Consider the following 24,917-nt stretch of genomic DNA (forward strand, 5'->3'; position numbering starts at 1 on the left):
GAGAGAAACACTGACCAGCTGCCTCCTGCACACCCCCCACCGGAGATGTGCCTGCAACCAAGGTACATGCCCTGACCGGAATCGAACCTGGGACCCTTCAGTCCGCAGACCAACGCTCTACCACTGAGCCAAACCGGTTTCGGCATCCTGAGAGATTTTTAAGTGTTCTGTCGATCATTAAGAAATCTGGGTTCGTCCAGCCAGTGTGGCTCAGTGGTTGAGCATTGAACTATGAACCAGGAGGTCAGGGTTCAATTCCCAGTCAGGACACATGCCCAGATTGCAGGATCAATCCCAAGGAGGAGGGTGAGGGGGTGCGGGTGGAGGGGCAGCCAATCAAAGAGTCTCTCTCATCATTGATGTTTCTCTTTTCCTCTCCCTTCCTCTCTGAAATCAATAAAAATATTTTTCAAAAAGAAATAAACTGGGTATAAGCTGCCCTGTGGTGAATGAACACCTCGGAGGGAAAAGCCTCCCGCATGGTCTGTCACCAGCCCAGAGAAGAGGAGAAAAGGCAGGCTTGATAACCTCTGACCTCTACAGGGTAAGTAACCAGCACAGGGTGTTTAAGGGAGGGGAGGGGAGGGGAGGGGAGGGGAGGGGAGGGGAGGGGAGGGGAGGGGAGGGGAGGGGAGGGGAGGGGAGGGGAGGGGAGGGGAGGGGAGGGGAGGGGAGAGGAGAGGAGAGGAGAGGAGAGGAGAGGAGAGGAGAGGAGAGGAGAGGAGAGGAGAGGAGAGAGGAGAGGAAAGGAAAAGAAAGGAAAGGAAAGGAAAGGAAAGGAAGCTTTTGTTTACATATCCTTCACACGCTGTGTCAAGATGATCTCACTCTAACCGGTTTGGCTCAATGGCTAGAGGGCCGGCCTGTGGACTGAAGGGTCCCAGATTTGATTCCGGTCAGGGGCATGTACATTGGTTGTGGACACATCCCCAGTAGGAGGTGTGCAGGAGGCAGCTGGTTGATGTTTCTCTCTCATCAATGTTTCTAACTCTCTATCCTTCTCCCTTCCTCTCTGTAAAAAAACCAGTAAAATAAAAAATAAAATAAAAAGATGATCTTGTGTCTGCCTCTGCCTCCATTCTAAAGTCCTTGAGGGCAGGGACTGTACCAATTTCATCTCTGGGTCTCAACAGCCCCATGAATATTACAAAGAATATCCATAAAGTATTATAAATAGCATAAATAGGGAGGAGCTGAAATTTATCTCTAGACTTCAATAACACTTTTTTAAAAAATATATATTTTATTGCTTTCAGAGAGGAAGAGATAGAAATGTCAAGAATGAGAGCGAATCATTGATTGGCTGCCTCCTGCACGCCCCCTACTGGGGATCTAGCCGGAAACCTGGGCCTGTGCCCTTGACTGGAACCGAACCCGGGACCCTTCGGTCCGCAGGTTGACACTCTATCCACCGAGCCAAACCGGCCAGGGCTCAACAAGACTCTTAAGTCGTGTGAGTTTCACACCCAACCAAACAGCAGCGGCACCCACTAGTTTCAATAAGTGGTTTTATTATTGGTTAGATTTTACAAATTCTGATATTCGAACAGACTTCCACCTTAAAATTCTAAAACAACAAAGCGACCGTTTGGAGGGGGGTTGATTTTTTTTCCTTTTTTTTTTTTTTCTTTTCCTTTTTTCTTTTTTAGGACTATTCAAAGTAACAAACTTTTTTTTTCTTTTTTCTTTTTTACATTTTTGCTCTGGTCATAAATATACAGAGAGAAAAAGAGGGAGAGAAAAATGAACAAGTCGTCGTCCGAAGTATGGAGATAAAACGGTATTCCTAAGGCACGTGGCAGTCTTTGAAAATACAGAAGCTCTAGCCAACTTAAATTATCTTGTTGTTCCTCCTCGCTCAGTCCACAAAACTGTACAGGGACACAAATGTTGTGTTGCAAATAGATCTTCCAAGTTAAGATTCCTCGGTCCACACCGCTGCTGCGTTTCAGCCGGACGCGCAATTATTGTCTTCCTCTGTTTCCGGGCGAGATCCTAAAATGTGGTTAGTTAGTTGCTCAAAGCCTCTATTTTAAAATACACTTGGAATTCAACTAAAGATAATTTCTTTTTTAAAGAAATTGTGGGGCCGAGGCGTGGGGTGGCGGGGGACTTGGGGCGCGAGTCATTAGAAAAGGTTGGTGAGAGTCGTTTGTGAGGGGCTGTGGGGCTCGTGGCCCTCCAGGTTGCCAGGCACAGAAGTTAAGACAGACGTCACGGTCGGCAGGGTGGGGCTCGTCAAGTCTGTGAGGGTGGTGGGGGTGCTGGAGGGGCTGAGCGAGGCGTTGGAGAGCTCCGAGGCCGGCCCCGACGGCGTCCCTGTCTGCAGCGCCGCCTCGGCGGACTTGTCCACGCCCGTGTTTTCCTGCCGTAAGAGGTTGCGCCTGAACTTGGCCCTGGCGTTCTGGAACCAGACCTGCGTGGGGCGAGAAGGGAAGGGCTGGTTAGGGGAAGGCGGCCAGGCAGGAGACAAGAGCAGAGCATCCCCCGGACTGCCTAAGGCAGAGGCCCTCATCACCGATCGGTGTGTTTTGTGGGGGAGAATAGAGAGTCGGGCTGGTCATAATAAAATAAAAATGTCTTTTTCTCTCATTTGGCTATTCCTGGGTTTCCCTTTCTGTGAGAAGGTTCCAGAGCTGAGCCACTCTCTCCAATGTGGTAGCCACTAGCCACCTATGGCTACGGAGCACGTGACATCCGACTAGCCCAAAGGTACCTAGTCTGTGAAAAAACGTAAAAGAGCTCAATGATAATTTTTATACTGGCCACACGTTGAAATGATAATGTGTTGGATCTGCTGGGCTCAACAAAATATATTCTGAGAAGTTAATTTTACCAGCTTTTTTAACGTGGCGACTAGGATTTTTTAAATGTAAAATTACATAGGTGGTCCTGTTGTATGTCTTTTAGACAGAGCTGCTCTGGAAGATTCGTTCCAATCAAATCTTGATGGTTTCTCACAATGGTTGAGAAATTAAAATAGAGGCTTTGTGGGTGTTTTTTTTTTTTCCATCAGTCACTTTTAAGCACACAATAGATGCCACGAGTTCTTGTTGGCACAATTTTTAACATGTTTCAGGATCACTAAGTCTGGGAAATACGAGAATGGAGTAAAGTACACAGGAATCAACCAACAAAGAATTACCAAGAGGGAAGGGACACGAACCTACTCCCCACCACCTCTGGCTGGAGAAGCCGATTCCCTGGAGCCCGGGTCCTGGGTCTCCGGGCAGGGCGGGCAGAGGGGAGCCGCTGCCGAGAGCAGAGCGAGGCTGTGACCTGCAGACTCCCATCCCAGCCTGCCTCACCCCAGGCCCATGCAGAGGGAGGAGGGGTGGGCTGCACAGTTGGAACCGAGCTTGGTATGAAGAGGGTACCAAAGGGACAGAATACGGGTTTACTTTCACTTTTTTCTGAGTGGCAGACACATGCCCCCAGCCACACACACACACACCTTTGCACTGGAGCCTGTACACAGGCACGAAGACCAGCACAGAAATTCATCTATACAGCGCCACCCCCTGCACACCCCTCACCCCAAATATGCCCACCCGTCTAACTGCACAGAGATCTGGCTGTAAGCAGGGCTCCTCAAAGGCCTAGGAAATCCAGGCCATTGTGGGGGTGGGAATAGGCTGGGGGGGGGGGGGGCTGTGTCTCCAAAGAGAGAAGCCCAAAAGGCAGGGCCCCCTCACTTCCCCTTGCGTGAGGAAATCACCCGCCAGAAGCCTCCCCATAAAACACAGGGCCTCAGAGGGGGATTCTGTAGATTCTCGGGTGTCCAGTTGCGAATTTCCAGATGTGCCTGCATCTGCCTGTCTTCCTAGTGTCTCGGATGGGCGGGAAGGGCCGAGGCCCGGCCCCACCCTCCCCTGGGGACCACCCCAGCTACAGGAGCCTGTGGCTTCACACCCGCCTTTTTGGTGGCCTCATACAATTTGGGCTCAATTAAAAGCACAGCCGCGGGAATCCTGGAGTAAGGAGGGAGACACGGGGCCGTGTGAAGTCAGGAAACAAAGCTCTCCCCCCAGCGCGCTGGGCCTTCCCGGGAAGAAAGCACATTTCCCCTGGCCTTTCGCCCAGAACCAGCCCATCGCCTCTCGGAGGCTTGCACTTAAGCCCAGCGCTTCTAAAGCACCTCTACACGCTCTCCGAGAGGAGAGGCGGGGAGGTCCTGGCTGGTCTGCGGCATGGCTGACGGAGAAAGCCCCAGAGGCCCTCGGAGAGAGGAGGCGACTTCCCCGGTCTGTGGCAGGCAGCTGAGGAAGGATGAGGAAGGATGGAGTCTTGGTGCCAACGTCTGCCACAGACACAACGTTTGTCCTGGCCTGTGTGTCTGTCCAAGCAGCAGCCGGAACGAGCGGCCCTGGGGATGGCAATTGGCTCAGGGGTCGGGAAGGGCTGGAACTGACTGTTTGACTGTGGGCTGTTTGCTGTGTCTCTGCTGCTGCCCCTAACTGGTTGTAAACAATGACACCCTCCTCCACAGTGCCTTCTGGGCCGGCATACTGGAGCTGAGGCACTGGGAATCCACTAGGTGATAATCAACAACCCGGCGGAGAGGGAGCTGCTGTGGGGATTGTGTTGGGGTGGCTTGTCACCTTAAGTGGAGCTTCACCAGAATTCCTTCCCAAATATTTAAAAACGTCCCCTCCTGGGTGACTGTTAGGACAGGGACCGTGTCTGAGTCATCTCCACGTCATGGCACAGGGACTGGCAAAGCTTAAGAATCAGTGATATGCACTGGTAATAACAACACAACATTAATGGACCTCTTCCTATGTGCCAGGCATCACGCCTCCAACATGCACAGTCACAGGTGATCTCCACGATAAGCCAGGTAGGGAACACTACTACCATTATTCTCCATTTTATAGACTGAAAGCCAGTGAGGCTCAGAGAGGTGAGGTCACTTGCCCAAGGTCACACAGAGGCCAACCTGAGATTGGAATCCAGGAGTCCAGAACTCTCTGCCATTAAAAAAATCCACGCTCTCCTTACCTCCTCTTCCTGAGTAAGTCAGCAAGCGAAGGAAGGAAGGAAGGAAGGAAGGAAGGAAGGAAGGAAGGAAGGAAGGAAGGAAGGAAGGAAGGGGAAAGAGAGCTGGATGTACCTTCTAGTTCTGATTCTGCTACTGACCAGCCAAGTGGCCTTGGGTAAGTCCCTTACCTTTGGCCACCTCAGTTTCCCCACCTGGACAACAAGAGGGTTAGACCACATGATTGCTACGGGCCCTTGGGTTCTAACAGGCTGGGATTCCAGGGCAGCCGCAGCAAGAAAGGAGATGATCTGCTCTGCCACCTATTTCCTGTTCTGTCTCCTCATGTGGGCAATGCCTAGCCTGGTGCACGGGGCCTCCCAGGAAGCCCACCCTGCTCTGTACCTCTCCTCAGGCACCAGTCCCTGCAGGCTGTGTTTGGCCTCACAAATCCCTTTCCCAGGACTCTTTCCTCAGTGAGACAGGAGGGCCAGTAAGAAACCTACTTTGCCCCAAGAATTCCCCCCTGGGTCTCTGAGAAAACCAGAAAAAAGGCAAAAGCTTCACACCCAAACATGGCCACTATGGCATTTTTTTTTTTAATAGCATCAAACGAATGGCTGCATCCTGAGTGTCCCACCAGATGGGGCAAGCGGAAGTCATGACACAGCCACTCCACCCAGCCGAAGAGGAAAAGTCTTATGACAAATGTTATGTGAGGAAAAAAGAATTCAAAAATTATGTATCGAAACTTCATAACAAAAATAATGATGATGAATATGAGTCACTAAGTGTCAGGCATTGTCTAAGCAAAGTTCTAAACATTTTGCACAAATTAACTCATAATAATAATGCCTTTTAAAGTAGGTACTAATATTATTGCCAGATGAGGAGACTGAGGCAGAGCCCAACCAAAGAGGTGGAGCCGAGATGTGAACTGGGGCAGGCTGGGCTCATGCCCTTAGCCACTACTTCACCTCTAAAATCTGATCACCGATTTTCCATGTTCTTGTATGGGTAATTTTCTCCTATTTTTCTAATCTATCCATATGGTGGTTCTATTATTTTATAAAAATTTTAAAAGGCTTTAAGAAAAATAATCATCAGTAGGCAGAATATCATGAACCCTTGGTTCTAGCCAAGACAACAAGATCTTTGCTGTGGGTTCTTGGAGGAATCACTCTACCTCTCTGAGCTTTGCTTCCCTCGCTTCTAAAATGAGAGTTTCAAGCCAAGTCACCTATGAAACTCTATCCAGCTTGTTCTACCATCTGTGACTAGACTGGACGCTCCCCTCGGCCCTATGCAATAATAAACAAAACAATGCTCACTCCCCTCAGCTGACAGGTGGGGAAGCTGAGGCGAAGAAACGAACAGACTGGCCCTGGTTTAAACCCCAGCTCCTCGGGGAGGCCATTCCGGGCCACCTCCTTTACCAAGTCAGTTCCCTGCATTACACGCTCTCATTGCAGCCCTGTGTTTTTCCGTCCAAGAACTTCTATTTCATTTCAGTCAAGAGTCAAACAAGTGTCCTAACCAGTTTGGCTCAGTGGATAGAGTGTTGGCCTGTGGACTGAAGGGTCCCAGGTTCGATTCCAGTCAAGGCATGTACCTTGGTTGGGGGCGCATCCCAAGGAGGGCGTGTGCAGGAGGCAGCTGATGGATGTTTCTCTCTCATTGATGTTTCTAACTCTCTATCCCTCTCCCTTCCTCTCTGTCAAAAATCAATGAAATATATATTGTTAAAAAGAGTTAAACAAGGGTTCTGTGGCCATATAAATTTGGAAAATGTTGGATTAGACCAAGTTGGATTTCTCCAAGTTTTCTCAGTGCCTGTATAAATGCTAATGGGCTCTGATCTCCAACACAGAGACACAGTTAACCTTTAGTATTTTCCAAACTGATTTGGTCCCCAAAATCATTTAAAAATTTTTTTATTATTATTAGATATACCACATGTAGAGAAAAATATAGAGATTAATCTTATCGGCATCTTAATGATTTCTATACCTTGTTGCCCCCCTGTCTGTCCTCTGCAGTGTGTGCCCACTCTCTGACTCCTGGGGCCTCCCGCCTACCCGGAACATGGCAGAAGGCCAGTGTGTTTGTTGAATAAGCAAGTGAACAGAGGAGAGCGAGCGTTCTCACCTTGAGTTCTCACACAGATTAATGATGACTAACGCCTCATCCCAAGGATGTTTTAAACGGCCAGCCGTGCATGGTGAAAACATATTTTCTTTCAAAGGAACACCTAAGGAGACCTTCACCCATCCAAATCAATCCGCTCACCATCCCTCCCCAAGCTCAGGCCATCTTATCATTCAGCCCGTGCGGCCCTCCCTCAGAGAGCTATCAATGCGCTGAGGAATGGTCTCCACGCGTTTGCAAAGCTTAATTTCTTAATGGACCTCTGTCCACGGGGCCCTTCTGTCTCCCAATCACCTTGCCCACTGAAGGAAAGCCAGTATTATTGTTGTCATGCTGCTAACGATCACAAACTTGAGCGTTTTTTATGCACTTATGGCTTCCTTTTTATGCACAGGATCCCTGCTTTCTTACCAAGACGTGGTGGTGTCTCTGACTCTCTCTTCCCTCTCCCTCATCTAGCCTGCTGCTGCATTCTGAGCTAGAGCCAGGTGTAGGGATCACAATCCGTGCGCTGTGCTACAGTGGGAAGAGCTATGGAGTCAGACCCTGGCTCCCCTTACTAGCTGGGAGGCCTAGCCTCTCTGAACTTCACTTCCTCATCTGCAAAATGAAGATAATTATTTTTTTAATTCACGCAAAAGCCGTAACCAGTTTGGCTCAGTGGATGGAGCATCGGCCTGTGGACTGAGGGGTCCCAGGTTCAATTCTGGTCAATGGCATGTTATGTTGGTTGCGGGCACATCCCCAGTGGGGCAGCGATCGATGTTTCTCTCTCATTAATATTTCTAGCTCTCTATCTCTCTCCCTTCCTCTCTGTAAAAAATCAATAAAATATATATTTTAAAAATAAATAAAATTTACTCAAAAGAGGTTGGTAGACTGAAACCTGATATGCCAATGTATATGAAATTATGTGCATTTGAGTCCCTAATATACATCCTATACATTATACTTTATCTCATTTACTCCTTGTAACCACCTACTGAAGTACTATTAGTGCTCCATTTTATAGCTGAGGCCAGAGAGGTTAAGTCACTTGCTCAGAATCACTCAGAGTAAATGGAGAGCTGAGTCTAGACCTCACATCAGCTGACTCCAAATTTCTGCAGAGAGAGTGCATCCCAGGACTACCATGTTGGTGATGCTTATGCATTACAGATGCAATAATTGGCTGGAAACACACACACACACACACTCACACACACACACACCACCTTTGGGAACACAGCTTCAACCTCAGCCTGTCCCTGCCCTGCACTCTCTGAAGGGTTGGGGTGCACAACAGCCTGCAGGGGGCACCCAAGACCTAGTACCATCCAGCTGGTGTAGTTAAGTGATGAGGAACCATTTCACAGGCATCTACTTTATACCAGCAGGCACCACGCTGGAGCCTTCCCCCTCACTGCCTCGATCCCAGGTGCCAACTATGATCACCTCCATTTCACAGATAAGGCTCCGGGAGGAGAAGTTCAAGCACCCAAATAACACTGCTGGTAAGTCAGAAAGGATATGAACCGAAGCCACCCCACCAGCTGCCTCACCCAAATCTGTTCTCATCCCATCTCCACTGGCTGGCTCCTCAGCAGCCAGGCCACCTGGGAGAGAGGTCCACCTGCCAACACCTGGCTCCTACAGCCTCAAGCCCGTCACTTCTCGCTAGGTCTTAAGCTTCTCATCTATAAAGTGGGCAGGAAAACATTAAGGTAAGATAGATGAGTGGCGGGAAAGATAATGCTTTGCAAACGACTGCAGAATCATGAACAGTTGTGCCGTTGGATGATTTGGGGCAGGTGGAAATCATTTGGGCCTCAATGTTCTCATCTGAACAGTGGGGGGGGGGGGTGTCATAATCCTGACAGTAATGAGTCAACAGGCAAGTGTATTTCACAGGCCTTTCCACGTTCCTGACACACAATCGAGCACATAAACAGGTATTGGTTAGGAGACACACAATACCTATTGGCGTTTTTCTCCTCAACTAGTTCTGAGTCCGTGTGGTAGAGGCTGCATGCAGATGTGAGGGGGCCTGGCTCAGGATTTGAGGGGCAAGTATTAACCCAGGTCCCTCAGGCAAACCATTCCTCTCTCATAGGATAGGGGTCCCTCCCCTGGTCTCCCACAGGACAACCCCCACAACTAATCACATTCTGATAAACTGATCGTGGGTCTATCTCTACACCTCACGGGTGATTGTCTTCAGGAGCAGGGCTGTGGCTCCTTCGCCTCTGTATCCCCAGGGCCTGGTGCTGAGAGACATTCAGTCAGATAAGAGAATGTGAGAGAACCATGCTGAAAATCCAGTTTGCTCCTAAACCACAGAACCAAGCCTCCTGCCTCACCAAGGCCAGAGGAGACTGGTTCCTGCTGGTTCCAGCCTCAGACTCAGCTATGGGCACTTGGTGCCCATTTTACAGATGAGAAAGCCACAGCTCAGAGAGGGTAACTGATTTGTCCAAGCCACACAGCCAGTGTGTGGAGGAGCAGAACCAAACCCAGGTATTCCCGAACCCAGCTCCTCTTGATTCCAAGTCCCTGCTCCTTTCCCAGCCTGCTCCCCGGCGGGGGAGAGGGGGTCCACAAAACAGCCATCTAAATAGGGGGAGGATCAAAGTACCCTACTGACCAGGGAAAAGGCAGAGGCTTCCGACCCCCGACCCCCCACCCCCGCCCCCATCCAAATCCATCCAGGCTGAGAAACCGGAAGAGGCGCCAAGGAAGGTCCCTTGATCTAACCCCAAGAAGGTCAAGCCCAAGGGAAATGGAAGAACAGAAGGGAGGGGTCTTAAGCCCTGACCAGAGAGACCCTCAGGCAAAATGAACCCAAACAGAAAGGGCAAGGCATGCCAGGAAAGCACAGGGGTGGGGGTGGCAGCAAGCGGGCCCAGAGAGGCACACCAGCACCCCACTGGCCAGCCGTCACCTCCCTCCCTACGTCTCCAAGCCGCAGAGACAAAGCTGCCCCAGACTCCGAGCTCACCCAAAACTGCAGATCCTCACCCACGACACAGTCTCATCCCCAAAAGGCTCTATTTTTCCCTTTTCCCTCCTGACAAATTCAGAGGAAAACTTAGGGCGGCTGCGCAACCCTCGTTGTCCATCACCGTCAATCCCTCGGCGTCGCCTCCCCCTGCCTCACCCCTCAGTCCCCGAAGACCTGGGGCCAGAGGATGGGTCAGATTGGGCTGGACTCTAATCCCGGCACTGCCCGCCCCCTCCCTGCTGGGAGAGACAGGATCACTTCATCTGTCAATTTTCATATCCCAAAATGTGCACTGCTCTCTTTACAACCGCACGTTCTGAGGAAGACATCGGTTACGCTTGCTGTAAAGGGGGGTATTCTCCCACCTTAGTGTGTGAGTGGGGACATTGAAGTCCAGCGACCAGAACAATCCTTCGAACTGTTAATATCAGTCAGCTGATTAACCCAGTTAATGTTCTTCTTGGCCACTATCCACTGGGCAGCTAAGGGTCAGCCCCTGTGGTGGACATCATCTCAACAGCTCTTCTAATCAGCCTGCCGTGGAGATCATTTTTTTTGTGTCAGTTTCACACACGAGGAAACTGAGGCTCAGGGGAACTCAGTGACTTGCCCAGTAAGTAAAAGGAGGAGCTGAAGGGTTAAGAAGTGGTGTCAGCTGAAACCGGTTTGGCTCAGTAGATAGGGCATTGGCTTGCGGACTGAAAGGACCAGGTTCGATTCCGGTCAAGGGCATTTACCTTGGTTGCCAGCACATCCCCCAGTGGGGGGTGTGCAGAAGGCAACTGGTCGATGTTTCTAACTATCTATCCCTCTCTCTTCCTCTCTGTAAAAAAATCAATAAAATATATATTTAAAAAAAAAGAAGTGGTGTCACCACTCTTGAGTCAGGAGCCTGGAACTTCCAAACTGGAGTTTTTAACATCTTTGGGATGATGGACAGACAGACCCTTTGAAAGTCTGGCAAAGGCTCTGGATCCACTCTATCAAGAAAGCACCCTCATATTATTGAATTGTACACCTGAAACCCATATAATTAGCCAATGTCACCCCAATAAATTCAATAAAAAAGAAAAGAAAGCACCTCACAGGCAAGTGCCATTCTGAAGTTTCAGAGGTGCCCTTGGACTTCCTCCAGCTCCCGTGGGCAGACCCAGGAGAGGCCCCCCGGCCTGCCCGGGGCATCTGCCCACATCCACCTTCCTCACCAAGCCTTGCTTCTGGGAGAGTCTTACAGACAACAAAGAGACAGAGGAAAAATCTAGAGAGACACTGAAAGAGAGAAACTAGAGCGAGCAAGAGAGGAGCAAGAAGCAGAAGGAATTAACGGCTAATAGCAGTTGCCCTGGATGGGCCTCCTGGGATGGGGGAGGGGAGCTCTGGATTTATCTGAAATGTCTGAACCCTCTAGTCTACAGGGTTCATATATGAGCGTCACCTGAGTGATAAATAGCAAATATGAATTGTTTACAAGAAAGAAAAGAGACTAAGTGTGGAGACAAAGAGGACCGAGGGGAACACACACACACACACACACACACACAAAAGAAAGAAAACAGAAAAAATTGAGAGACAAACATTGAAGGAGAGAGAAGATGTGAAGTTAGAAGGGAAAAAAAAAGATTGAAATACGAATAGAGACCCACTGAAGCGATGGAGAAAGAGAACAGAGGAAGATAAACAGAACAGAAAGGCAGACTGAGGGAGAAGGTTCTCCAAGGCCCAGAGCCCGCTGTGTGGTTCAGCCCCTTTGGTTCTGCCCCAGGTCTCCGCAGCGGCAGGTGCTCCCGCCCCCACCCCAGGCCCCAGCTGACCTGGAGGACCCGCTTGGTGAGGCCAGTCTTTTGGGCGAGCTGCTTCAAGTCCTTGGCGTCGGGGTTGTGGTTAATGGCAAAGTAAGACTTCATGGTCCGAAGCTGGTGGTGCTTGAAGGAGGTGCGCATGCGCTTTGTCTTCTGGCTGCTGGGGTAGGGCTGGTCCCGGTCCAGGTGCTCCGCGTCGTTCTCGTTGCAGCTGAGCGCTAAGGAGGGCACGCAGAGGCGGCAGGTGAACCTCCTGACTCGCTCCTCCCACACGCTGCCTAGTCCACACCCGCCCCACCGACACCAGCTGTTTCCAGTCTGAGACAGAGATCTTATCCCCATTTCATGGGTATATAGGGGAATTTGAGGCTGGGGAGAGTGACCTGCCCACGGTCACTCAGCTAGGAAATGCTGATTCAAAATCAGCTCGAGGAGAATCCAAACCCCATTTGGAGCCCCTCTGTTACCGTAAGAATAATAACAGTAATAATAATATGAATAATAACAACTATTATAACCTGTTGAAGACATATTCAACTCCAGAACTCCTAGAAGATGTGCTAAAGGGCTCCACAGACACATTTTCATTGAATCCTCAAACCCTCTGAGGCAGGCAGTCTTTTCGCCTTTTTTACTGACATTAAAACTGAGGTTCAGAGGGGAAAGTCACCTGATGAAGACCCGACATCAAAGGGACTCCGGAGCCCAGGGTCTTCCTAAGGGGGGGTTATCCCCGGGCTCCCCCAACGGTGTCTGGGGCCGGTGCCTGGAAGCTGCTCGCTGCCACCTCTCCGCCTGCTTTCATTCGGCCCTTATCAAAAGTACTGTGCGGACTCGGGGGCCACGGGCCCTGGGCTGGAGGTCAGATATTGTATTTTATAGTTTAAGCCTCACCGCTGCCCCATGAGGCAGTTGTTGCCAATTTTACAAGTGGGGTAGTGAGGCAGGGAAGGTAGGTGATCTTTGGAAATCTCACGGAGCACGGAGCGGCAGAGTTCTATCCGGGAAGGGAAGGAAGGTGGGGAAAGAAATGAACTTGTATTCGACACCTCGGGTATGCCCTTGGCTTTGTGAACACCATAGACCTTCACTACTGGCTGTTGAGATCCACCCCATTTTACAGATGAGAAAGCGAATGCGAAGGGAAATGACGCCCTGCCTGCTGTCCACTGGTCGCGGCTGAGCCCAGACTCACCACTGCAGCCCTTGCCTTTTCTTTCCGCTGCAGCACAAAGGCAGTCAGGGATGACGCATGACTCTTTGGGGAACCCTTCCCCATCCAGAAGGGGCCCAGCTGGGGCCTGGCTCCCCAAGCCTGGAAGGCACTGGGGGCAAGGGACCCGGTGGAAACCTCAAGCCTCGGGAAGTTGCTTGGCAACCTGGCGGCTGATTGAGACACGCAGGATCCTCTCCAAGATCCCCTCATCACATCCGGAGTTATTCCACACATAAGGTCTTACTTTGGGGGAAGCTTCACAGATTAATCCAGTTCCCTGAACGTGGACAACTGGGAATACGTCTTGTGCCCCGTCACATGCCCACAATGGAGCTGCCAGATTTAACGAACATGGTGCCCGGTTAAATGTGAATTCCAGATAAACAATGAACCATTTTTTAGTGCAAGCATGTCTCCGATATTGCGTGGGACATATCTATACTAAAAATCCAAATACTACGTGACATACACTTACACCAAAAAAGTATTTGTTGTTTGCTTAAAAATTCAAATATTACACGGGATACACGTAGACTAAAAATTTATTTGTTGTTTACTCCAAATTCAAATTTAACCGGCGCCCTTGCCTTGTGTCTGAGGACACTACCTCAGACGAATTCTGGTTCTCCTGGAGGCCTATGCCTCCCTCTGCCCAAGGGAGAGCAGCCTCTTGCAGAGAGAATTTGCAAAATTCGGGTCCTGTTCCTAACCTCAGGGGTCCCTTCCCACAGGCACCCAGATCCCCCATCCGGGCTGTTCTCCCACTCACAGTGCCCAGAGTGAAGAACACGAGGCCAAAAGCTTAAAGGGGATCAGAAAATGACTCCAAACCGGATCCATGGAAACTGCCCTGCCCCCTCTTGGGGACCAGCGACCCTCTTCTTGCCCCCAGTCCCCAGCTCCTGGGGGTGGGGGGAGGGCAGGCCCTCCCACAGGGGATCTCTGAGCCTATCCCTCCGCCCAGCTCCTGCCTGGGCCTCGCTGCTGTTAATGAGTTCCGTGGGGACCCTGGCGCCCCATGTACCCAAGGGACGTGGCCCGAGAGTGGCCTACATCAGGGTGTGTGTGTGGGGTAGGGGGGATTGGGGAGGGAGAAAGGGCAGAGAAAGGAGAGAAAGAGATTGGGGTAGAAAGACTGAGAGAATGGAGAGAGAGAGAGAGAGAGAGAAAGGAGAGGGGGTAGGAAGGGAAAGATGGACAGAGCCAGGAAAGAAAGAGGAGAGAGAGGAAAGCAGTGGCGACGTGGAGAACCAGAGAGAGACAGCTACAAAGACAGGAGGAAATTAGGAGAGACACAGAGAGAGCCTGAGGGGACAGTAAGGGCCAGGCATGGGGGGGGGGGGGGGGGGAATGCGTGGTGGAGGATCCCAGGCCACTGAACTGAATCCCGGGTCCAAGGAGACCAGGAAGGCCTGTTGGGAAGCTGGTACTGGCTGGGAGCGCGCAAAGGGAAAAGGAGGGAAGGGGACAGGGAGCCGCCAAGGCAGGGAGGCCGGCGGCAGGCAGCGGGGGCGCAGGTCTGCGCTGGGGAAACCAGGCCTCGGGGGAAGGGGCAGCGGAGCCCAGATTGGGCGGGTGCCCCAGACCCCCTCGCTCCCCACCCCCCCACCCCCAGTGCCCGGGGCGAGTCCAGATTCCCGAGGATCGGATGGGGAGGAGCAAGGGGCCGAGGGGAGGGGAGGACCTGGCTTTCTCTCTCCTTTTTTATTTTTTCTTTCCTCTCAATTAGGCCGATTCAATGGGAGCTAAAGAGCTCGTAAAATCATGAATAATTTACTCGTGATCTGTTATTAACCCATCGGGTTTCGAGCTCTTGTCGCCGGTGCTGAACCTGTAATCAAATCTGACTTCGCCTCATTTTACTAAAGACGAGATTGTAGGTTCAATTGTCTAAATAATGGATTGGAATCAAATCAGTAATTACGCCGCCAGGAGCGCGAGCGCGCGCGCACACACACACACAATCACACACTCACACACACACACACACACACACACACACACACACACACACCCCGGCTCGGGGAGGCCTGGCGTCCGGCAGGTCCATGCGGGACCCCGCAGCCGTGGCGCCCCGAGTCCGGCGCCCAGTGCGCGGCCCGCGCCCCTCGCCGGCGGCGGCCACCTCGCCCGTCTCAGCCGCCCGCCCGCGGCCCGCTCGGGGAGGTTTCAGTTCCACCTCCGGGGCCGGGGCCGCGCTCTCGGCCGGAGGGACAGCCCGAGGAGGGCCGCCGTGGCCACCGCCGCCCCGGAAGGACTTGCCGACCTGCGGCCCCGCGGCTGCAGTCGCCCTTCCCGCGGCGGCGGGCCCCGCGCACCGACGGCGCCCCCTCCCCTTCGGCCGCCGCTCGCTGCGCGTGAACCCGGGGCTGCGGCTCCCCAGCTCCCGGTCCCCCCGGAGCCGCGGGCTTTGCAGGGGGCGGTGTGGCTGGGTGCCGGGCACTCGCACGAATGCGCTCACGTCCTCACGGTCGGTCGGACACACTCAGACACCGACACTGGCCCCGCGTACACACACCGCCCGCAGTGGCACCTCCGCTGCGCCCCTTTCCCGGGGCTCCCTCCTCCCCCACCACTGCCGTGTGCCTCCCGCGTGTGCCCAGAAGGGAAGGAGGAAGTCAACAGCCAAACCTGGCCAGGCCTGGCGGGGCGGTGCGGCCCTGGAGGCGCCTCTTCCCCAGCCTGGGCCCGGGAGCCCCGAATAAGCGAGCCCCACGGCCGCTGGAGAGGCGCCCGGCGTGCCAGCCCGGGGAGCCCGGCCTCGCCAGGCCAGGGCCGTGCACACGGGGAGCGCGGGGAGGGAAACTGAGGACCGGGGAGGCACACGCTGAGAGAGACAGAGAGAGGAGGAAGAGGAGGAGGACCGAGAGAGACTGAAGGGGAAAACAAACAAACAAACAACGAGAGAGGAGCCAAGGAGAAAAAGAAATGGCAGGGGTGGGGAATGTCTTGTGGAGGTGCCAGCTCTCCTAAAACTCAGTCTCCAGCCACCCCTCTCCTGCTCGCTGTGGCAGCCTCAGCGGGGAAGGGGGCTGGACAGCAAAAAGCTCGCGCAGACACACACAAATCTCTGAACCTCTACCTTTCGAATCCAAAGCCCATTCTGAACCTGCTGCGTCCTGGGGAAAACGCGATGCCTCTACCTACCCTCCCAGCGCCCCATGGCCCGGAGGCGTCTGCAGAGGCCGGCCTCGCTGGCTAAATAGGCGCGGCTTTGTTTGGGGGACTCGAGTTAGTCTGTTTTCAGGGTGGCTGGAGATGAGGGGTGGAAGTTTTGGGGAGCAGGATTTCTGGCATGGCCTTCCACACATCTATAATTACCAGGCTAGGGGCTGCGCTTGCCTCCAGCTCGGCACGGAGACACACACACACACACACACACACACACACACACCCCGGGACCTTCCAACAACCAATTTCGTTGGAGCGAACAGGAGAAGCCCGCCCGCCCCTTGTTTTCCTCCCCAGCCAGCTCAAGACGTTTTAAGATCGAAATAACCCTGGCGCCTTCCCCACCCCTGCCCTGTGCGGGCCGCAGGGTCCTTGTTTTGTTTTGCTTTGTTTTGTTTCCACTGGTGCAACAGACTAAGGGGAAAAGGAGGACGGAAACAAAGTCTCCGAATCCGATTCTTTCGCAAACGAAAAGAAAGAAAATAACGGCAAGTAAACTCTGTCTCGTTCGGAAGCCCGGGGAGTCGTAAACCTTCCCGGGCCTCGGGCAGACTTCGGGCAGATGTTGGCGGTTCCGTTTGCTGCGCCCCAGAACCTCCCTCCGCGGCCGTCCTAACCCGGGAAGGGTGCGGGGAGGGGGCTGAGCCTCGCCCTCAGGACGCGGGGGTTCAAAGACGCCGGAAATGCGAAACGACAAGCCTCACCCTACCCCCCCTACCCCCAAGCACCGCCAGGCCTACCCGGGTCTCCTCCCCAGGCGCCGGCTTCTGAGGGTCCAGGCTCTTAACCCAGCGCCCCGCTGGCGCCCGGAACTCGGAGGCAGGAGACCGGGGAAAACCGAGACCTGGCTGAGCAGAGGCTCCGGCGGATGATCACCACCCGTCTGGCTCCCAGGGCTCCGGGGGCCCGTTTCCCAGCCTGCCGCCCGCAGGGCGTTTTTACGGGACAGGCTGCAGGGCCATTGGATCTCCGTTGTTCCCCAGACCACTGCCAGCCTTTCCTCTGGGGTCCCTGGCTGCGCTGCCCGGTTCGTTCAACGCCTCAGCTCCCTCCCGCAGCCGCGCAAACCCAGAGTCAGTTTGGCATGGGCTCCACCTTGCTTTCTCTATCCTCGTGCTTACTTTCTGCCCAGCAGGGTGAGGGGAAGGCCCAACCCAAAAAGTCGCCTCTAAAAAAACGTCTGTACCAGGGGCAGCAAGACCCTAAAGCCCTCTCTGGTCCTGCTTTAGCCAGGGGCATGCATACGAGGCTAAGGTCCCGCCAGCCAGATCGTAGGGTGGGTGCTCTGGCCTGGGAAGCTAAGGGGCAGCGTGCCCCGAGTGCTGCCTATATACGTGTACACAGCACACCACCGGGATTCATTGGGGCGGAGGGGAGCGATGGACGCCGCCACGCACTTTACCCCAAACAGACTGGAACGCACGCTCCGCGCGCCCGGCACTCACCGGCGTTGTAGGCCGCCAAGTCCGCGCCGGGGCCCGGGCTCTTGCGCTTCCTCGGCCGCCCCTTCTGCACGGTGCCCACGCCGTTGTAGTAGGGAAGCCCCAGCGGGTTGGCCCCGGCGGCGCCCAGCCCCGCGCTCTTGGCCGCCGCGGCCGCCGCGGCTGCAGCCGCCACGTCGGCGTGGTTGAAGTGCGCGGGGTACTCGCCCTGCAGCAGCGCCTCGAAGTGCAAGCGGCAGTAGACCAGGCTGTCCTTCATGCCGAAGTGGTCGCCCGTGGTCAGCATCTTGTTACACGTGGTGCACGTGAAGCAGTTGAGGTGGTAAACCAAGTCCCGGGCCCGCATCACCATCTCCGAGGCCGAGATGCCCAGGTGGCATCGGGCGCAGCGCTGCACCGAGAACCGCCTGTGGGGACCATCAGGGGAAGGAAGGGCTGTGGCGACAGGCGGTTGGGTACCCCCATATTCCTCCTCCAGGTGCCGCTGCTGCCAATGGGGAAAATCCCCTCCTCGAGTGGGCAGCCTGGGTCTTCACTTGGAAGGGTGAGGGAAGGGGGAATACGTTGTAGCCAAGGTCTGATGCTACCCTGGAACTCAGTGCCCCTTAATCACCTTCAAGCCTCCAAAGGCTTCTACTTAACCCAGAGCCGGAGCAAGCCCTACGAAAGCCCGTGCTTGGGAGTCGGGGGAGAAATTCCCCGCTTACCCTGCCTCCGACTCTAACCCTGCCCTCCACACCAGCGCCCACAGACCTCTGTAATTTGTAAAACAAAAGCAAAAACCGCAGAGACAAGGAGAGAAAGAGGATGGGAATATATAAACAGACTCTAACCCTAAACCCAGAGAGGAAAAAACAAGAAACCTGGTACCTGCTAGTGATGATTTGGGTTCTTTAATCCTGGACTCCCATCTCCCAGAAAGATCTGGAAATGCCCCCATCCAATGCCCCAGCTCTCTCCCCAACTTTGTTCCATGCCAGCCCAGGCCACCTGGGTTGGGATGGGTGTGTAGTATGTGCTAGTTTCTATTCCCTCTGGTTGACCCAAGAAACTTCCAAGGGAGAGGGGTGCAAGGACCCCTGAACCCAAGATTAATTATGGTCTAAACTCAGAAGAGGACAGCTTCTGCTTTTCTCTGGATCCCTACACTTCACAGATATTTCCAAGAGTGTTCCCCAAATGACTGTGTAAAGACTGTCCCCCAATGCTGCGCGCTGCCTTGGAGAAGAGAACCCTCCCAGGGGACGGGAGGGAAAAGAGAAAAGACCTCATCGGAGAGGGGGGGATTCTGGGGCCATGGGGCCTGAGGTGGGGGGCTACCTGTAGTAGTCTTCCTTGCAGTAGATGCTCCCATCCTTGCTGAAACAGGTGAGCTCCGACTCCAGGTTGAGCTTGCACTCGCAGCACTTGAGGCAGCGCATGTGCCACTGTTTGTCCACCGCCAGCAGGTAGTAGCGGTCGGAGATCTTGCCCCCACAGCCGGCACACAGCGCAGCTCGGTCACTGCTGATGGACGGCATGGTCTGCGGAGGGAGGGAAGTGGGAGACCGCAGCCGGTCAGCCAAGGGGAAACCAGCACCCAAAGTTCCCACCGTAACCGGCTAACCCTAATTGCCAAGAAAAATGCCAAGGGTGTGCAGAGTGCTTCCTCCACCCCAAAATGCCCATATCCAGAAGGTTCAGAACCCAAGTCCCTCTACACAGCCCAAGCAGGCCACAGGCCTGGTTGCTGGCCTGGATAGATCTCCCCCACGTCACCCCTTTTCTGTACCTTCTGCCCTTTTCCCAGAGAGTCTCAGGCTATGTTTGGGGGCTGAGGCAGTTGTTGGCTATCCCAGTCAAGCCCTCCAGAAGCTCCCTCCAAATCTGTTCCTTACAGAAGCCACTTGGCTGGGCCCCGGGGAAAGGGGTAAGATGACCATTAAAAGTCACCCTACACACAGACTCCTCTCCAGAGACATGGAGAGTTCCTGGCCGCCAGCACCAGTGATCACTGGATCCTTAAGCCAAAGGTTTAGGTTAGGGCAGGTCACAAGTCCCAGGACCCTGAGAAATGATGGGGGGCGGAAGGGGGGAGTGCACAGGCCCAATCCAAATTGTGGGCTAACCAAACTGACAGGCTGAGGTGGCTTAACCCGGGAAAGAAGAGCTCGCTGGGAAGAGAGGCACCGGCACTGCTACTCTTGCTTTCTGTGCAGAGAAACTTCCTGTGTTCCCACCTCCTCTGCCTCTAAAGGTCACTTCTGGGCCCGGACTTGGGCAGCGTGTGCTCCTCTGGCCCCCAGGGAGGACGGAGGCGAGGAACTGACTATTTGGGGCTGGGCTGGCATAGCCAGGTGTGGAGATTCGAAGGGACTCGGCTTCTGCAGAGCCAGGCCTGGGAGCCTGAACTATGAGCCCAGGCCTGGCCAAGTCCAATGGATCGGAAAGCCCGGGTCAAGATCAACAGAAAGCGGAGACTTCACTCCCCGAAATTGCGCTGGGGAGGGAGGAAGCCGGAATGCCAAGAAGCCGATGGGCCCACGCCGCCGCCACGCCGCCCGCTGGAGCCCCAGTGTTTCCCGTTGCTTCGCCCTTCTCGGCGGCGCCAGCAGCCGGGGCCAAGCGGTGGAGGAGAGCTGGGGCTGGTGACCAGAGGGCCCCGCCAGGGGAGAAGAGAGCCATCTCGGGCCGCGGGCAGGACTTTGCTCTTACTTCGGGAGAACTACTCTCTTCCACCCTCCGGGTCTAAAATTTCGGTCTCCATCGTTTCCCCCCTCTCCTCCCCAGCAGCCTGGTTTCCCCCCCCCCGAGCGGGTAGCTAGCTACAGGCCTGGTATCCCGTCCGCCGATCCCCAGCGCCCCGTCCCGCGCGGCACGAAGGAAGCTCCCCAAAGTGCCCCCAAACTTAGGGGAGCGGAGGCGCGGACTCACAAGGCCCCGTCCCAGCTTTCGGCCCGATCCGCAGCCGCGCGCCTACCGTCTCCGTGTCGCCGCGGTCGATGGCGGAGCTGATGGCGGGAGCCTCGCTCTTGGCCCTGCGGTCCATCTCGTCGATGACCCCGTGCACCTCGGGGCCCGACAAGCTGTGGAACAGCATCGCGGCGGGGCCGGCGGGGCCGGGGGCGCGGCTCCTCCGCGGGAGGGCTGGCCCCCCGCCGCAGCTGCCCGGCGCTCCCGGCGCTAACGGGCCCGGCGCATCGCCGCCGCGGCCCCGGCCCCGCCCGAGCTCGGCTGCGCCCCCAGGCCGGGCGCCCGAGGGCCAGGACGCCTCCCGCCGAGGGGCAGGGGCCGCTACATCGCGGGGCGCCTGGGCGGCGGCGCCAAAGCCGGGGTCACGAGGGCGAGGGGCTGGGGGGAAGGAGGAGGGAGACGGGGCAGAGGTCGGCGCCCGCCGCGGGCGCTTTCACGCCGCGGGCATCGCCGACCGGGCTCCGGCGCCCCCGGCGCAGAGCAGGAGCGCAAAGTCTGCCCGAGGCGGCGGCGGCGGCGGCGGCGGCTGCGGTTGGGGCTCACCGGGAGCGGCTAGGTGCCCGCGGCGACCCGGCTGCCGGGACCTCTCCACTACCCGGGGTGCGTCCCCAGCCCAAGGCGACCGACCCGCTCAGGCGCCGGGTGGGCGACTCAAGTAGGGGTTTCTCCGAAGCCAGCGAGCCGAGCCGAGCTACCCGGAGGATTGAAGAGGAGGAGGAAGAGGAGGAGGAGGAGGTGGAGGAGAAGGGGGGGGGGGGGCGGGAGGAGGTAGAGGAGGAGGAGAAAAAGGAGGAGGAGCAGAGTGGGAGGAGGAGTCGCCGGCCACAGGCCCAGCCGCGCGCAAAGCTCTCCAGGAGCGCGGAGCCCAGCCCGGCTCTGCAGTCCGCGCCAGCCCGGCGTCCGCGCCTTTTCTACGGCCGCGCCTGACATCACGTCCTGCCGCCGCGCCATTGGCCGCCCCGCACCCCGGCCGTGGCAGCGCGTGCTCCGCGAAGGCGGGAGACCCGGGAGGGAGGGGAGAAGCGGCGGGAGGAAAACAGCCACGAGATGGTGGGAGCTGGTGGGCGAGGCTGGAGGGGAGGAGTGGGAGGGAGGGAGGGAGGGAGGGCGGAGGTAGAGCGGGGGGGGGGGGGGAGAGAAGAGAAGGCTGTTGGAGTTTTTAAGCTAGGAACAGTTTCCTGTGATTTCTTGGGGAAGGAAAATTAAACCCTCTCTCCCTGCCTCTCTATCCCGAGAAGGCACATCTAGAGGATGCTTGCAGAGGTCTCACTCCAGCCTTCCCTCGGAGCGGAGCCGCCGCCTGGGGAGCTGGGAAGGCAGGCCTGGGATGGAGCGCCCAGAGCCTTGGGCTGCTTCCTGCCCAGTTGGGCCTTGGGGCCAGCCTCCGCGCCGTGGGGACTGCCCGAGGCTGCGCTGGCCTCCTGAGGACCCAGCCGATCCGAGAGGCGAGAGACCCCAGGGAGGAGGGCCAACCAGCCTCTCCTCACGCCTAGTGAACTGGGGCCGATTTCCTTTCGCTCTTCCCACTCTCTCCCCCCCGGACTTTAGGAACTAAGAAAGGCGTGGGTTTGAATCCAAGCCCTGCAATGTATGCACACACTTAACCTTAGGCAGATGACTCGACTCCCCTTAGCTGGTCTGATCTTTCCCATGGGAGACACCCCCTACCCATGTGTGTGATGAACAAAAGAGATCACGGATGCAAAATGCCTGGAACATAGCAGGCTCTAAGCAAATGCTTTCATTGCTCCCCCTTCCCCCTCCTCATCTCCTATTAAAAACTTTCCCACTCTGAGACAGATTAGGCATCCACAAGGTTCTTAAAGACCACAGACCCATTATCTAGCTACTGGGGGCATCATGCCACAGACTCAGCTGCTAACCTGTGCCCATCCAGCTGCTTGGCTGCACCACAACTTGTCCTTCCTGGTAAGGGTAACCCCAACTGCTCCTCTCACCAGCCCCCAGACTTCAGGCTCAACACAGGATCCCTCGGGGACTCAAGGGCCATACCTACCCAGGTGGGCGGTGAAGTTGGATTTAGAAAGTAAATAGGGATAGTAGAGAAAAGCCGAAGGAACAAGTCAATGACAGAGTCCCACCTCCTGGGTCTGCTTTGGAGGTGGGTCGGTCTGAAGGGACCTGCTTGCCAGGAGGAAGAAAGGGGCTGGTGGGGACCCATGCAGTTTATCTTACATACGGCACAACGTTGAGGCAGCACAAGATCATACTTCCCACATAACATACGTTAACTTTTAGACATAAGGAGATGATGCTTGTAATGCCTAAGCACATGCACTCATGTTCACGTGTGCAAATTTATGTGTTCGTCTTCATTGGCAAAAAAACAAAACAAAAAAAAACAAGGCCAGCGGGAAGGGGAAGCTAGGGTCTACACGTGCACACCGAGTGTAAGTGTCCACGGCCAGGCAGAGGCAGGCATCTGAACAGTGGTCCTAGTTCAAGTTCACGTTTCCGTACAATTGCATGCCCAGGTGATTCTACCTGAATCACTTGTGCACTTTCTAGGAGGTCATGTTTTGCATATTTGCAAAAACTCTTGAAGTGACAAGTACAGATGCCCCCACGTGAGGGCAGGACCCTAAACCCAACAACAAGCATGTGTGTGTGCGCGTGTGTTCACACAGCCTTGTGCTTTGGCTCCTGCACGCGGCCTGCACCTGGGCACGGACTCCTACACAGGCATGCTCTCCCGAGGCATCTGGGGCACTTTCTTTCAAAGAAAGTTGGGAATGAACATCCCATGTGGGAGTCACCAGGGTTCATCTGGAGGTCGCCCAAGGGGTAGAAAAAAAAACGGTAACAGCGCTGGAGCGTTTGTCCTTGGTGAGAAGAGCCCTGGCTGGCTGGATGCGGTATGTTTTCGGAGAACTCAGGGGCTGCCTCAGGAGCTGGGGTGTGTATGTGGGGGGACGGGGCGGGGGTAAAGGAGGGGGACTCGGTAACTTGCCCAGGACTATCCTAAGAAACCTGAAAACACACCCCCACCCCCTCCACCCCTGAAGGACGGACGTGTAAGTATAGGATTTTGTCGCCACCTCTCTGACCAGCAGCCCACACCCAGCGCTGACCGGTTGCAGTCACGATTCGCACCTGGTGCCCCTGCCCGCTCCCCTCTGGGTGCCAGGCTGGGGCGCGCCCTGGTCCTCTCTCGCCGCCGCGGGGAGGGGTCCGAGTGCCCCGTCCAGGGTTCTGAGGCCGGTACCTTGGCTCATCTCCCCCAGGCAGCCGGGGTACGTGGCACCACCACCAAGCCCTGTCCGCGGACACCCCACAAGGGGAGGAACAGGCTGTGAGCACACGTCCTGACACGTGAGTGACATTTACCCCGTGCGAGGAGCCGCAGCCGTCTGGACGGCAGCGATTAGGGGGGCGCGGGGAGGGGGGAGCAGCAGGTAAACTGGATCCTTGCGAGGTGCCGGAAACAGCCGCCCCTCGACGCTCCTCCTCCCCACCCCCACTTCCCCCCCAGACGTGGGGAAAAGAGCCCCGAAGTCGCTGGAACCTGGCTTTGGCGGGAGGTGACAGGTGATGAGAATTCAGGTTCTGGCTCCCCTCGCCGCTGCCCACCTCCCCACCATCTGCTTCCCCGCCGACGAGCAGACCCGGCGCATAATGAGGGAGCAGCCTCCAGCCGGCCACCGTGACGAACTCAGAACAAAAGCGCTCCCTGCACGCCTCGCCCAACAAAGGGGCCACCAGCCCCGGCGCTCCCCGAAGGCTGCGGGCTCCCGGCTGCCGGCTGCGGGGCCGCCGCGCGCACCGACTTCCCGGGGCTCCCGGGGCCGCCGGCGCCGCCGAGCCGGGGCCGCAGAGGGAGGAAGCACATGATGCCCGGAGAAAGTGAGGCCAGGCCGGAGGGGAGGGGAGGGGAGGGGGGCCGGGGAGGGGGGCGGGGGGCCGGGGCCGCGGCTGGAGGGTGATTGATCAGCGCGCCGCTCCGGAGCTCCGTCCCGTTAGGAGAGGCGGCGGCCGGAGCCGGGCCACGCCATCACCCCCGAATCGCCAACTAATTGACGCTGCAGGCAACTCCTTCATTGTGCTGCGCCGGTTTTATGTCTTCATAGCCGGTGATTGACAAGGTGTAATTAGTCATCGCACTCGGTGATAAACATGGGCATCAGGCCGTGTGTACCAGCAGAGGAAGCGATAGTTGACGCTGATATACCATTAAATCAAAATGAAGACGTTCAGAAGTGTGTGTGTGTTT

The 24,917-nt window shown here is 55.6% G+C and overlaps 1 protein-coding gene across 2 annotated transcripts; it reads right to left on the reverse strand.

Moving 5' to 3' along the window:
* Window positions 1-1,490: 1,490 nt before the first annotated feature.
* LHX2 (LIM homeobox 2) lies at window positions 1,491-21,553 on the reverse strand. Of its 2 annotated transcripts, none has more exons than XM_084897914.1 (5): window positions 20,694-21,553; window positions 19,055-19,257; window positions 17,738-18,141; window positions 11,918-12,123; window positions 1,491-2,416 (listed from the first exon to the last, which is right to left on the reverse strand). In XM_084897914.1, the coding sequence occupies exons 1-5, from the start codon at window positions 20,811-20,813 to the stop codon at window positions 2,129-2,131; spliced, it is 1,221 nt and encodes a 406-aa protein (XP_084754040.1). In that variant the 5' UTR covers window positions 20,814-21,553; the 3' UTR covers window positions 1,491-2,128. The 2 variants fall into 2 exon arrangements, with proteins under 2 accessions (XP_084754040.1, XP_084754041.1); XM_084897915.1 differs by having other exon boundaries at window positions 20,648-20,774.
* Between the last annotated feature and the right edge of the window lie 3,364 nt (window positions 21,554-24,917).

The sequence above is a fragment of the Pipistrellus hanaki genome (genome assembly GCF_964339955.1).
Source record: "Pipistrellus hanaki genome assembly, chromosome: 11".
NCBI lineage: Eukaryota > Metazoa > Chordata > Mammalia > Chiroptera > Vespertilionidae > Pipistrellus > Pipistrellus hanaki.

Bases quoted from the DNA above. Each gene is read 5' to 3' on its own strand.
- LHX2 (XM_084897914.1), bottom strand. From the start codon at position 20,813: ATGCTGTTCCACAGCTTGTCGGGCCCCGAGGTGCACGGGGTCATCGAC. The intron at 12,124-17,737 runs GTGAGTGCCGGG...TGCCCTCCTTAG, and splicing joins CTTGGCGGCCTACAACGCCG to CGCTCAGCTGCAACGAGAAC. The intron at 2,417-11,917 runs GTCAGCTGGGGC...CGCCCCACGCAG, and splicing joins TCACCAAGCGGGTCCTCCAG to GTCTGGTTCCAGAACGCCAG.